The 15047-nt window shown below is 43.7% G+C and overlaps 1 protein-coding gene across 3 annotated transcripts; it reads left to right on the top strand.

The window, feature by feature from the left end:
• Window positions 1-753: 753 nt before the first annotated feature.
• Window positions 754-14842, top strand: coq8aa (coenzyme Q8A, genome duplicate a). Of its 3 annotated transcripts, none has more exons than XM_068753509.1 (17): window positions 754-842; window positions 4472-4570; window positions 4817-4890; window positions 4986-5230; window positions 5320-5515; window positions 5626-5692; window positions 8433-8498; window positions 9604-9732; window positions 10651-10736; window positions 10946-11086; window positions 11267-11348; window positions 11520-11613; window positions 11969-12110; window positions 12578-12685; window positions 12804-12869; window positions 12942-13028; window positions 13245-14842. In XM_068753509.1, exons 2-17 carry the CDS (start codon window positions 4477-4479, stop codon window positions 13542-13544), a joined length of 1977 nt encoding a protein of 658 aa, XP_068609610.1. In that variant the 5' UTR covers window positions 754-842; window positions 4472-4476; the 3' UTR covers window positions 13545-14842. The 3 variants fall into 3 exon arrangements, with proteins under 3 accessions (XP_068609610.1, XP_068609609.1, XP_068609611.1); XM_068753508.1 differs by having other exon boundaries at window positions 8433-8507; XM_068753510.1 differs by lacking the exon at window positions 9604-9732 and having other exon boundaries at window positions 8433-8507.
• Window positions 14843-15047: the final 205 nt, after the last annotated feature.

Genomic DNA, 15047 nt, shown 5'->3' with positions numbered 1-15047 from the left:
TAAATTTGTGATTGAGTACAATTGTGTGACTTTTCATTCTCAAACTTCTGTTTTAATCGTGTGGGAATAAATTGTCGTTCTGTTCGGCGGCTATCAACGACGTTGTGCCGCCGTCCTCCGACCAACAACAGGGGGCAGAAAAGCGCCATTTAAATACAACTACGCGGTTGGCACGTGTGCGATGTTTGCGTGTAATGTTACACTTTATTGCCATTACTTATTGATCACGTGTCTCTTGTCAAACTGGAAGTTACACGCACGAACACGGCAATAACCTCTAACATGCAAAACTGCAGCTTGTTGTTCTTCCCAGACGGACCAATGAGGAGCCGCGTCTCAGACGCGACCCACTGTCACGGGACCAATAGGAGCCAAGGAAAGGCGGGCGGAAGGGCGCAGTAAAGTTTAGCAGCGTTGATGTTTGAGCGTTTTGTAAATGGTGAAGTTATGCGGTCATATTAGCTATAAACGCTGTTTTTCAATGGCGGCAAGCAGAAGGGGAGAAATGTAAAGTGAAGTAAATTAAACGACAAACATATGCGCGAAGAGTTTTTTTATTAAACGATATAAATACACACGTATATGCGATCCTACACCTAGCTAGCGCTAGCTGGCTGGGTCGGAAGTGGGTGCGGGTTGCGTGGCGTGCGTGGCGTGCGTGGCTCTGCGCTTGCTTCACGAAGTTGATAAATAAAGGCTTGACCTCGTGGCGAAGAGGGAGGGACGACCGGATTAAGCGTGGGCACAACCGAGTGGGAATAAACCGCAGAGCTCATCCCACGAGAGGCGAGCCGTCCTGTATGCGTTGACCTTGTTGCACGAGTGAACGGACGCTGCTGCAGGTGAGAGTCTTAAATGCTATCACGCATTAGCATGCATCAGTTAATGAGTATGCGTTTTAAAATAGATTAACAATAATAACAATTAACAATAATTTAACACCAAATCCTCTGCAGCGCCGTGACGTCAGAGCCTGCTTACTTCAAACTTTACTACAACGCAGTAGTGATTGTTGTTGTTTGTGTTTTTATTTTCTGCATGTAAGATCTTTCCACAAATCTACCAACTTCTGTCGTCCGCAGGCAAAGTTGCTGTAACGTTAGTTTAACATGCGCGTTTAAGAGGAAGGTGATAATCGGATTATGATCCGCGTGGAATAGCGCTGTTGACATTAGATGTACTTTTGCAGAGTGAAAATATCCAATCTGCGCGTCATGAGCTGTAGTTTCACAGTGGATGCAGGAAACAGCTTCTTGATTTTTGACTTTTGTAGTCATGTCTAGCTGCTCTAAAGTAAAAAGTTTATTTCCTTTGCTTAAAACTCTGTTTAATATTGGCTCGACGTGTTTTCACAAATGGTACAATTGAAACTTCATTATCTTAATCTTAATTAACTTGATCTGTGTATAGAGTGTGCCGTACCTGAAGGGTGAAGGTACATTAAAATTGTTGCTTCCAAACCAAGAGCAAGATGTGGAAATAAAAGAGGCAATTTTTCAAACGTTTAGTCCTCCAACATGCAGGAAAACCAAAAACGTCGTGATTTGAGCAGGTCGGATCGACTGGCAGAAGATTTGGGTCATGAATGAATGGATCAGCATCAATGCGACACACTTCAAAGCCTTTAACCAGCAAACAGCTGTTTTCTGGTGGACAATAAATGGACATCCATCCTATAATAAAACATACTCTGCTCACAGACCATACATACAATCAGGGTTAAACTATAATTAGAAAATAATTTATTTGTGCGATTGTGAAACATCCGAAATTCTTTCTTAATTTAGATATAATTAGTGTCATTTTGAGTGTATGTACTAAATACAAATATAAACTAAATGTACGTTGCAGCCGTTTGACCTAGAGGGGCCATCTTTGCTGTCAGTCCAAAGTAACGGGCAGCAATGCAATTAATTGGAAATGATCGAATTAGACCATGACAGTATTGTACTTTCATTGTTTATTCATAGTCACAGAGGAGTCGCCGTGGTTACGGCTTCATGCCGGCAGCTCGGTTAAAGATAGAAATGCCTGGTGGAGTAACAATAATAGTTTTCTAATGTGGAGGATTATAAAGTTGCCTCCCACTATCAGGCCCAGCGGTAATTTAGTTAAGTTGTGCATAGAGGTACTTCATCCCATAGAATGCTTTTGCTGAGTGGAATTGCTGAAGCAGACGGCGACTATAATGAAAGAGACATTAAGAGATGAAAACCCTAAACAGTCAGAATCATTCATACTTTGGCAGAGAATTGTAGCGTCTGCTTCACTGATGATATATTCTTTTTCTTTTTTTGCTACTGTGGGAAACGTGATTTTGTTCACGTTTGCCTCGGTAGTCGTGATGAAGTTGCTCTTGTCGTTGGTCACCGTTGCACTGCAGTGTTTCCTTTGGCTCCGGTTCAGCGGTAGCTATAGTGAACAGCCCTCAGATATAGATGCACACTCAGTAAATTTCAAAGCAGTGACTCATGGATCTGCTTGAGAAGGAATCCCATCAGAGCTAGAGATAGAAACTGAGGTTTCACAAGAGGGAGCTCCGCAGTGAAACCGTATTTCATGCGGCTACTCTCTCTTGCTCACTGAGCATCCAGTCTGACTCCTCCAGAGTTTTCTAGATTCATATATTGTCCTCTCCTCCTACATTGATTGGGGCAGAGATGGACAGCTGGAACCACTGAGGCAACGCAGCCCATATTGGCAAACGGGAAGTTGCTCAATAGATTATATTTTGCAATTAACAGTCGCTTTTTCCCCTTTTTGACATTTATTTAACTGGTGTTTACAACTGAAACAGTTTGCACGTTGATTAAAGAAGGTTTCAAGTATGTTCTCGGATGGCGTGCACGCATGCGTTCCGTGACGCGTGCAGCTTTTGTCCGTAGGTTTCTTTATCTTAGTGCTTTCCTATATTGGATCACAGCATACTAGAAACCAGTATTACTGGAATCTATATGCTGAAGTCTCAGTGTTTACAGACCTTTACCCTTATAGCTCTGTTCATTTGCACACGACGAGGTTCATGCAGTTCTACGCACCTTTTAACCACGTTGTTTACACGAAACATGAAGACGCGGTCCAGAAGTCCTGACTGGAAATGTCAGAATAATTGTTTGCAGGCAGGAGTAAGTTAGTAACAAGATTGCAAAGTTTCACAACCAGCGACCCCTAACCCCGCTGAGCAAAGAGTTCATTGATCAACACTTTTCAAGTTGACATTTGACACAAACGTCTCCCCTCCTGTCCCCGTAGTCCGCTGGAGTTGGGATCGCGACAAAAGCAAACTTGACACTTTTATTATTATTAGCGTCTAATTCTTTTCGTCACGTCCCATAAAGGACATTTGGGCCAGGCCAAGTTTTATAGGCCTCCTGGGAAATGGATCATTTATAGCACAATAATGTTCACAGAAGAATTGATTCCGTGTTTGCGCTCCCGCAATAGTTCAAATGTCGCTAGAGAGCAGCAGTTAAACACGAATGTTAAAATCCCAAGCAATCCCCGAATGGTCAAAGTCTGACAGTCCTGCAAAGTCATCAATAAAGTTTTGACAATATTTCAGTGACGTGTTACAGAAGAACCCGAGAAATCAAACGAAAGGGCAGCAGCACCTTAGATGAAAGCTGAGGATTTCTAAAATGATTCAGCGTTTTGTGACCTATGATTTCCCACCTGTCCCGAAAACACAACAACACCGAGGACCGACAACCGACTCGCTGTCTCTGTTTGTGTAGCAGCAGTCGCTTATTGTTTACTCTGTCAGATTTTTCCAGTGATACCATTTCCAAGTGAGCTGTGTTGAACATGTGGTCACACCTGTAACCCACACACACACACACGCACACACGCACACACACCGGCCTTGTAGAAAGTAATCTCTCCGCCCTATCAGTAGCACGAGGACGTGAGCGCTAACGTGGGACGCTACAGTAAGTCTGCACAAAACGTGTGCTTTTGTTTGCTGACTTGCAGGAACAGGTTAAGACCAGAAACTTTCTGACTCCTGTCATTCGTCAGCTTTCTGCACACAAAAGGGAATCTGTTTCAGTTTGGTGTCAGCATCAGAACAAAACCAATCATTTCTGCATTATTATTATTATTCTCTTTGATCTTTCACGTTCTCCTTTCAGGATTCACGCCCATAATTCTTTCCCTCTTGCTTCCCGTGAAATTCCCAGATCCTGTCCCGGATCATGTTGTTCGCTTTTATAGCACGTATGCGCGGTATTCCCCTCTTCTTTTCTTGCGTGTGCCTGTGGAATGCTCACACAGGGATTGCAGGTCACGAGTATTTTTAGGCTGAGTATGTGACAGCTGTATGTATGTGTGTGTGTGTGTGTGTGTGTGTGTGTGTGCGCGCTTCTGTTTGGCACCAGACTCGCCAATGACGAGCATTTCTCTGTCCGTGCTTTGACTCCTTGTGTGTTTGCCGTTTAATAACGGAGATGCTGTGTTTCTCCTCTGTCTCTAGCCGTCATGGCCGGCGATATGATGCTACTGATGCGAGGGTTGGGGAAGTTGAGCCAGGCAATCGTAGAGACCCAGAGCAGCACGCTGCGCAGTGGAGCAGGTGAGTCCTACAAGCCTATTGATCTCCTAAATGCTAATGTTTTACACGTGGATGCTAATTGAATAGCTTTGTTCATTAACTGTAAAATAAATGAACAATTTTTTAAAAAATGTATGCTTCTATAAAATAAAAGGATTTCCTATTTTATGCTGTCATGGTTACCTGAACAGAACAGGCCAAGTTTAGATGTCTGACGTTTCATGTATTTTTAACGAGTTGAAACATTTATGATTTTTTGTAACCCAGGAGTTACCGCTGCAGTCCAAAGTGTCCAATCAGCTGCTGAGCAGGGCTTCTCTGCCGCTGTGACGAAAATGCAGGTGATGATGACATGATGAAGAACTCGAGGCTCCATTCCACGTCAAAAGAGTACTCTGTATTTGTTTCAACACCTTTTATTATTGTTTCTGTTCAGGAGATGACTGGTCAGCAGCAGACCTCGTCATGGGAGTCAGAGTTTGACTTTCCTCAGGAAGAGGGGGCCTCAGAGTTCAGCGGGGAAGATGTGGATTTTAAAGTGGACCACACAGGAAGTAGTTATGATGCAGCAGCACCTCACGGCTCAGCAGGCCAGACCGGGAAACCGTCATTGTTCGAGGGATACAAAGATCCCAGCAAACAGTTTGGCGGACACACCAGATCATACCACCAAGATGCCAAGTATAAAAGAGCCTCTTACTCGTTATCGATCGGGAAAGGTTTGTGAGGGTAGATGCGATCACTTTTTGTTTTTGTTTTCGGTGTTGCAGGCATTTTGTTGGAAAGCAGCGTCTCTACAAACACAGCGGGAACACACATTTGTGGAGACCGCTGTACTGTCGGCATCAGATCGGTCGGCTCGGGAGCTACCATCAGGACCAGTCCACGGTCGGGGGTCTGACGGCCGAAGACATTGAGAAAGCAAGACAGAGCAAGCGGGCCGAGATGAAACCGCACAAGCAGATGGTAACTCCTGCTCGACACGACCTCTTAGACGTGGATGCAAACATGTGGCTTTCTTTTCAGAACTTTATATTCTTTTTATAGAATGCTGTATTTTTCTGCTTCTTCTTTAGCTGAGCGAGCGAGCCAGAGAGAGGAAAGTCCCCGTGACCCGGCTTAGTCGATTGGCCAACTTTGGAGGTACAGTTCTGTGACGATCCTGTCGGACTCGGTAGCTGACTGCATCTGTCGGTTTGTGTCTCTGCATTTAGTAGGCAGTTCTTCAGTTAAATAATGATAGCAAAAAGGCTAAAACGTTTGGCTTCTTTACTACTTAACTATTACTTTTTACGGATTTGTGTCCAAAATGTGACGCGCTACTGAGTTGCTAACATCCAGGACACTTCACAAGGTAATCCACAGTCTAATGCTGCCACCTCCTCTATAAGATCTGGACACCTGTTGCTCTTATCTCATTGCATGACCTTATCAAAGTCTGAAAAGTGTGAAGTGTCAGAACAACACCTTACCGTGTGTGTGTGTACAGGATGTACAGATATGAAAACCAAATTTAAAAAAAGCACTTGAGAGGAAATAAGAGAAACACAGAGTAATGTAACTAACATGAGTCAATTCCCGTGTCCAATCCGCGGTCGACTTGTACTTGAGCAAACACTCGAGGAATTAGGTCAAGCGCACTGTTGCCAGTCCTCATTAATGGACCTTTGTTCCCGTCCAAAGGAAAACACTCCGTGATAGTCAAGAAATGTTTCCAGCACTTAAGCTGCGAGGGGGAAATATGTGTTGATCTTTTCCTGCCGCCTCTTCTCTGTGCCTACGAGCAATAACGCATGCAAAGAAGTACAAAATAATAATAATACCATAAGCCAATTTAGATTATGTTTAAAATAAGTTATGAAAAAAATGGTGCTTAAATGTAAAAGAAAAGTTAGTTATCTGTTCCCTCAAATTGTTCCAGTTATTTAACCAGCGCTGAAAAGTACGTAAGATTATTCCAGTCTCAAAATCACATCTCTACGGTGTTTCAAGTGGTGAAATGTTCACATCGGCGAGATGAGAAGCATCAGGTGTCGCTGAACGGCGGCTTCACTTCACGCCGATGACCGATCCGTCAGCAGGTGGCCCTGAGCTGGAGGGAGAAACGAGATGTCTGGAACGTGAATCCAGGCTGTCATGAGTCAGACGCTCTGGCAAAGAAACGTTCGGCTCATGCGGACGACGGTGAGACGCGGGAGGTCGAGCCGCGGTGATTCAGCATGTTGACAGTGGTAATATTTAGAAGGTGGGGGGCGGGGGGGGACGTGTCCTCGGCCTGTCCTTCTCCTGCACATGTTGTTGACAAGTTACTTACATTTGTATTGACAGTTAGGTACAAGTAGAGATAATAATATGCGTAAGATTCAGCAAAGCTGTTTCTTCTTTCTTTCTTTCTGTTTTTATTTTCAGGATGTTTGCGCAAGTTAAAATAATGCACCTGTTCACTTGCAGATAATTTACATCCTGGGCAGGTTGACAAACACAAGCCGCACGTAGGTCACCTGAAGTACAGATCAAGGTGCTACAAATGAATGAAGCCAGTAAAACAGGCCTCGTGAAACTATTCATCTCTTTGCTATGTTTTATCTTCTTATCGGCAGCTTTGTTGTTGCTGTGCGTATCGCTACTTTGAGGGTTTCGCTGACCGTATTTGGGGTTTCCTGGCCGTGAATACCAACCAGTGCTCAGAGTTTAATTGTTGTTTAGTTAGTTGTCTCAGATGATTGGCAGACGCTTGTGTTTGGTCTGGAAAAGACCAGCTGCTGCAGGAAATGCTGATCTCTCTGAAGCTTGGAGTTACTACACACATTGCGATTATACTATATACTAGCATATATATATATATATATATATACGTACACACAACATCATGAGACTGGTTAGCTTGCCTGCTGCACACTTTTAATCCCCACTGAAGCAGAAAACAAGGGAAGGAAAGAGGGAAAGGTCACTCTGTGAAAATACACGAGGTCGCGTTGTGCGTCACGCTTTCCTCCAGACAAATCCGTCTCCGCGGGTGACGACATGTTTTTAACCAATGAAGACATGCGCAGTCATCTTGTACTCGAGACACTGAAGCACACTCTGCCCCCATTTGTCTCCACCAGAGACGGACTGACTACATGATTATATAATGCTGAGTTATGTAAGGTAGAGGCCAGGCTGGCTGCAGCCTCGCCTAATCTTTCCTCTCCCAAAATAACCTTTTGCAGCTTAATTGTTATTAATATGATTGGATGATTGGTTTAGGCTCCGTGTGCACGTGTTGTTTTGAGTGCAGCTGCTGTAGGTCTGTCATTGTGCCCTGCTTAGGCAATCAGTCTCATCTATAGTCTATATACTGCCAATTTAATTATAGACCCGAACGTCAGTGAACAATGTTCTGACAGGTGTTTGCTGAAGTGGTCTCTGGTGACCCACATTTGTCTTGTGGTTATTTTACAACTTTCATGTTCTGTGATATTAAAACACTCTGATATCTGAAGGCTCCTTTTATGCTTGATAAAATAAAATGATCTATAACCATAGTTTATTTCTACTTGGTCTACTTCAGTAACAGAACATTAGAGCGGAGTAGACACCGTCTGAACAGGGCTGGCGACGGCTTCCTGGTCCAGTTTGTTGTCATGGTAACCCCGGTGTTGGTAACGCTACACCATCTCCGCCTCTTCTCCCAGGTTTGGATGTGTTCAGTTCAGTTTCGTCCGTCTGATGTTGCTACCGTCTCCTTCCTCCTCCTCCTCCTCGTATTCAAGAGAAGCTGGTCGTTTCCAGCTCGCTGTGTTCTGGCTGCTTTCATCCACGGACACAAACCGCCGCTTGTTGTTGGTTAAGCCGGTCCATGTGCATCAGAGTGTTCTTCTTCTCTCTGTGTTTCCGTCAGGTCTCGCTGTAGGATTAGGTATCGGAGCCCTGGCAGAAGTTGCGAAGAAGAGCATTCGACTCAATGGTGCAGCAAGTAATCGATCTTCACTTACCTTTCTTAAAAACAGCCAATCACACACATGCAGTATTCAGGAGCTTAAACGAGTAGCTCATACTTAAATCTATCCACTGAGGTTTAATTAAAACGCACCTCTGCCCAGTTAGAAGTACTCACGTGTGTAATTTAAGTACTACGTGACATGAAGTCTGTATCATCTGATGATCAAGAAGAGAGGTCATTTTTTAATTTCGCTTGTACTATTTATTTATCTCTGTAATGAACACATTGGATCTATTTCGAGGCCTTTTAAGGTCAGGTATGTGTTTTATCTTTGGCTTATTTTAAGAAGGATTTTGCAACTGCTGTGCTGTGGAATAGCGACACATCAAAGCTAACGTCTGTTTTCCAGCACCCATCCTTAGTGCATGTCATTACTTGCCGTCTGCAGAGCATGCTTGGTCCACGGTTCTCCCGAGTCTGCCACCTACTGTAAACAGACAATGCTGCTCAGCACGCTGACCCTAATCCCCCTTAAACGGTTAATCTGAAACGAGTAAATCTGCACGTTTAGTGTGTTCTAATGGCACCAGGTTAGTTCTGAACACCCCCGTAAATGTGTGTGTGTGTGTGTGTGTGTGTGTGTTAAATCTGTTAAAGACAGCTTCTGACACTAAAACTCACTAACTGGTGACCTACTGACGGGTACACAGCTGTGTTCTTAAACACACATTACCTCCGCCGAGGCTTACTTACTTAAGAAAGTAAAGGGCGTTTGTTTGTTCGGCCGTCCGTCCGTTAGCAAGATAACCCAAAACGTTCTGGACAGATCTTGATGAAATCTTCAGGAAATGTTGAGAATGTTATCAGGAACAGTTGATTAAATTGTTGGTGATGATCCAGAAGAGATCCCGAATTATGGATCAATTTGACATTTTCTCTAACATTGCAGTCAATGGAGATTTAAAATTTGTTACTCATTTGATTATTGACCGATGTTTATGGAATTTGACACAGTCATGTAGGGTGAGGGTCTCTACCTTTGCACCGAATTTCATCTGGATGGGATCCAGAATGGAGTCAGTAAAAAAATTACATTTTAACATTTGAAACCTGTTTGGTGCTTTCGCAGGTGATGGTAAGAAAGGTGTTCTGGACTCGAGCCCCTTCATGTCGGAGGCCAATGCCGAGCGCATTGTCAGAACCCTCTGCAAAGTCAGAGGAGCCGCGTTGAAACTTGGGCAGATGCTCAGCATTCAAGGTGAGCATGAAAACAACAATGACCAAGTTTTTGTCTATTTCTACATCCTTGTACAGAAGTTTAAGACCAGCCCTGGACAGGAGCCCAGCCCAGGTCGGTTATGACTGGTGAACTGACTCAGGACAGATCTAGTGCAGCTTATCTTGATGCTTCTTCTGTACTCTGACAGTGTCGTGACTGAAGCGTTGACCTATTGCTGCGCACTGACACAATTATACAGTCAGAGCAGCTTCTCAGAATAAGTGTTAGTTGTTGTTTGTGCTTTGCATGGATACACGAGACCCGGATGGCAGTAAATAACCGGGGACAACGCGTAATTATTTTTATTTCTGTCTCACCTTGTTTGGTGACCTTTGGCATTCATATGTTGCATTCAGAACATGTAACGGTAAACTGTAAACAGACAGTACGGTAGCTTTCCAGTGTTTGCTTTTCATCTCATCGCCTTGACCTTGTGTACTTTTGTGTTTTTATTTGCAGAACTGGCACAGCTTTGTTTTTATCTCCGATGCGGTGATGAGCTAATTTGTAGAACATGGTCAGATCGGTCACACGGTGTCGCTGCCCTTCCCACAGAGAATGAAGATAATCTAAAAAGACATGCAGTAATATTACATACTCATTCACTAATGCAGGTCTGGAGTCGAGGATATCTGGAGCATAAAATCTCTGCCTTGGTCTTTGCCTGCCGCTGGCATTTCTTCTGTCATGGCAGGAATGCCGTGACCGCCTGATTGTGCATCCAGCCGTTGTTGCCCTTAGCTCCAGTCCAAAATACTGTTATCATTTAGGGGGCCTGAATCTATTTTAAAACCAATAATAGAAATAAACAAAGTGACTCTTTTGAAATGTCAGGCAATGTCATCATGGCTGCCGAGCAGTATCAGCTGTTCATTGTGATGCGGTTGTGTGTTTCAGATGATGCATTCATCAACCCTCAACTTGCAAAGATCTTTGAACGTGTAAGACAGAGTGCCGACTTCATGCCCATCAAACAAATGACAGTAAGGCTCTTTTCTTTCTTCGTATTAACTGGCAATGGGATAAATTCCATAGAAATGTCAGTTCTATTTCTGCTCAGTCTGATATTATTATTATTACATTTGGATGATCACGTTCACTGTAAATTCACTTTTGCTCTCGCCAGGGTAAGTTTGTGTATTCAAGTTGAAGGGGGATGCGATTCTAAAATCTGATTTGTTCCCATCTGCAGAAAGCATTGAACAGTGACTTGGGACCTAACTGGAGAGACCAGCTGGAATCGTTCGAGGAGCGTCCGTTCGCTGCGGCGTCTATCGGCCAAGTTCACCTGGCGAGGATGAAGGACGGCAGAGACGTGGCCATGAAAATACAGGTGTGTATTATTAAACACTGGACCCGTTTGTCGTTAACTATTACAGTATCGGCAAAGACTACAATTGCAAATCCAGTAAAATAATTGTTTATTAATTATTATAACACTGTGGTATTACTGAATTAATAGAGATTATGTATTAAAGTAAATGTCTTTTTCTCCTTTTGCGTTTGTCACCAGTACCCCGGGGTGGCGCAGAGCATCAACAGTGACGTAAACAACTTGATGACGGTGCTGAGCATGAGCAACGCTCTGCCCGAAGGTAAAGCTTCAAACACACTGGACATACCTGCAGACACTAGCTTGTCTTCCACTTCATCGCTTGCACATCTGCAGCAAACATCTGTCCTCGCCAGCAACAGTCAAGGACATAATATTTTATTGCTTCGTGTTTATTTATTTTACATCATCGCCTTTTTTGTTTGTGCTTCAGGCCTTTTTCCAGAGCACCTAATAGATGTGATGAGAAAAGAGTTGACTCTCGAGTGCGACTATATCAGAGAAGCCCAGTGTGCCAAGAAATTCCGGTGAGTCCGACGCGTCGACGCGTATTTGTTCGGGATGTCTTCCCCAGCGAAGCTCCAGATTGTATCTTGGAATTTCATTGTTAGAATTTATGCTTTTGTTTAAGTACGATGCCAGAAATAACATTCAGCTTCAGACTGGCCTAAGCAGAAGATTTAGTCGGTTAAGGTTAGGTTGAATAAGCTTATTTGACAACTTCATAGACGTCATCATTGTCCAAAATCAGGCAGGCTAATGTGGGAATAATGTTTTGCTGCCCTCCTGCAGGTCAACTAGCTAGAATGAAGCCTCCTATATGGACTAACTGGTTATTGATCCTGTCATTAAGTGTATTTGTATCTTATCTGTCTGATCCAGAGTGTTCCTGAAGGACCATCCATTCTTCTATGTACCGGAGGTGATCGATGAGCTGAGCAGCAGACATGTCCTGACCACAGAGCTTGTTGCCGGGTTCCCCCTGGACCAGGCCGAGGGGGTCTCACAGGACCTGAAAAACGAGGTTACGAAGCTGAAAGCCTGGCAGACCAGGCGATTGATCGAACTGTTGATTGATAGATGGATAGCTGGCTAATGGATGCGTGCATGTGGTGCGTTAGTGAATGTGCTTAGAGACAAAGACCTAAGTCAATAGTTGTTGACAGATGGATGGATCATCCGCAAAACATGAAGAACTATTATAGTTTTAGACTTTCCGTTAGTCCTGGGTTTGCAGTACATTTCAGGTGTCAACAGAAATAGTCACCAAAAATGTCTTCACTCAAATAAAATGGCATTGAACCCTTTTTGAAACATCTCTTATTTTTGCACATATTCCATTACAGGTAATGTTACCAGATTCAATACCTGAGAATGAGCCCGATTTAGTCTGTCATGTGACAAAGTGGAGTGTAGTTCAAGAAGTTGGAATGTTTGCACTGAGGGAATGATAATCAGTTAATAACAGATGTGTGTTTTCCTCTGCCTCAGATCTGTTACAACATCTTGAACCTGTGCCTCAGGGAGCTGTTTGAGTTCAGGTGCATGCAGACCGACCCCAACTGGTCCAACTTCTTCTACGATCCACAGACGCACAGGGTGAGCTCGTCTGCAGGCTAAACGCTGCTATTACTGGGGTTACTTCTACTGCTGCTCATCATGCTAACGATGGATTGACACTGAGATCTGAGATGTGGTCATTGTGTCGTATTTTTAGGTGTCGCTTCTGGACTTTGGAGCCACGAGAGAGTTTGATAAGTGTTTCACAGATCTCTACATCGAGGTATGCTAATAAGCAGCTAAATTAAACCGTAACAATGCATATTAAAACATGTCTGAGCTGTCTTGTATGCAGGTCATCCGTTCAGCTGCTGAGGGCGACAGAGAGGGAGTTCTGAAGAAATCCGTCGAGATGAAGTTCCTGACCGGATACGAGTCGAAGGTAAATGTCTCTCGGTCTGTCTGTGTGGAGACGGACACGGAACATCTGTGGTATTAAGTAACGCATCTATGGAGAGATGTAAATATGGAAGTAGTTTGATAATTAGTGATGGTGCAAAGTTCACATAAAAGTTTTTCCGTCTCAAATTCTTTTATTTTTGTCAATGCTACGAGAGTAAAAGAATGAAAGGATTATGCTGCGCCCTCCCCCCCCCAGGCCATGGAAAATGCCCATGTGGATGCAGTGATGATCCTCGGTGAAGCCTTCGCCTCCATTGATGCCTTTGAATTTGGCTCCCAGTCCACTACAGAGAGAATCCACAACCTCATCCCCGTGATGCTAAAGCATCGGCTCACCCCGCCCCCGGAAGAGACGTACTCGCTGCACCGTAAGATGGGCGGCTCCTTCCTCATCTGCTCCCGATTGAACGCAATGCTGCGGTGTAAGGACATGTTCCAAACGACATACGAGAAATACTGGGAAGGCCGCACGCCACCGTCGTCTCCTTCAGCCTAAACCGATCCCTGCGTGGCAGGTGATCCGATGGACAGATCCTGGGGCCAACTGCAAAGTGGGCATTGACGGTGAGGTTTGGGGGGGGGGTTCGTGAAGATGCAAGACTGAAGAGCAGAGGCTTCGTTGCTCACCTGTAACTGGTCTTTCAGCGCCAGCTCGATATTCCCATTTTGGGAAGCTCACTTCTATGAGTTTTTGAAAGTTTTTTTTTTTTTTTTAATGATTAATAGTTGAAATGGTAGCCGTGAGATCAGAGGGCACTAAGGCCCTGGGGAGACGGGTGACGATGAGTTTTGGGATGAACATGAAACTGAGTATTTTAAAGAAGACTGACTCATTTATATAAAAAAAACATGTCACAGAATAATGGTTAATACAATGTGTAGGCCGTATTGAACAGGACCAATGCGTCCCAAATATTCCTCTCTTGCTTTAAAACGTGGTCTAAATGCAGACAAATAAATCACAACTGTTTTTATTGGGTAATATTAAAACACCCATTTAGTGTTTAAGCAAGTTCAGTGGGAATTTGTTGTATAGGACAAATGGAAGTTCCATTTCCTTTATCGGTGGAGCCATCCAGGTCACATTTACTGTTTAGAGCTTCTGACATTTTTGGGAGAAAACTGTGGGCAGAACTAACTTTCACCCGGCATATATCAAGTGGCCATTCACCTTTGGGATCTATATGTTTGAGTCGGTTTGTGTTCAGAGTATTACCTTTGTGGAGCTTCTGCTGTACATTTGCATTTCATCTGATGATTTATCTTCAAATAATCTCCACATGGGTCTAATTTAGCAGAATTCCAGCGGATTGATAACAAAAATATTATCTGTGTTGCTTCGAAGTTCAATTCCATGCCTTTATTTTTTTTTTAATCAAAGCATGATTTTTCTTCAACTGTTATTAGGGCATTTTAAGTGCATGTAGGAACTTGGAGTATGAGGGCTGAATTACTGTACCCACACCCAGTGCCGTGAATGTTAATGAACCACCAACATGGATGAAGCTCATCCTGATTTTGCTCCGGCTTATGGCGCCTCTCGCCAGGTAATCGCTCCACGCCCTCCGGTGTGTGAAATGGCTGTGAAAGTTACCTGTGGAGTGAACACAGAGAAAGGCACCTGCAGTTTCCAGTTGGAGGCTTTTAGCTAGAAATGTTGAACAAACTATTAATGAAAGATTTTCTATTTCATAAGCAAGACCCAGTGAAACCGTGGTCTAAATTTCCAAATCAAATTATTTTGTGAAAGTTGTAATAATGAGGAAATTATTAAACGTGTGATTCTGTAATTGCTGAGTGGCTCTGTGTGGTTAATTTAGAGTTGTCCGTAATACAATTGTTTTCCAGGTTGAGAGGTTGGCGAGTCCATCTAGAAGGAGGAGCAGAGAGTTTCCACCATATTTAGAAATATCTGGGCCAGCGAAGGGGAAGCTGGCGGAAAGCCTCGGAGGAAAACATAACTATTCTTAAAATATACCTCCGAAAGAATCATTACAAT

This window comes from Brachionichthys hirsutus, chromosome 20 (assembly GCF_040956055.1).
Source record: "Brachionichthys hirsutus isolate HB-005 chromosome 20, CSIRO-AGI_Bhir_v1, whole genome shotgun sequence".
NCBI lineage: Eukaryota > Metazoa > Chordata > Actinopteri > Lophiiformes > Brachionichthyidae > Brachionichthys > Brachionichthys hirsutus.
Note: the sequence above shows the minus strand (reverse complement) of the source record. Positions and strands in the feature narration are given on the sequence as shown.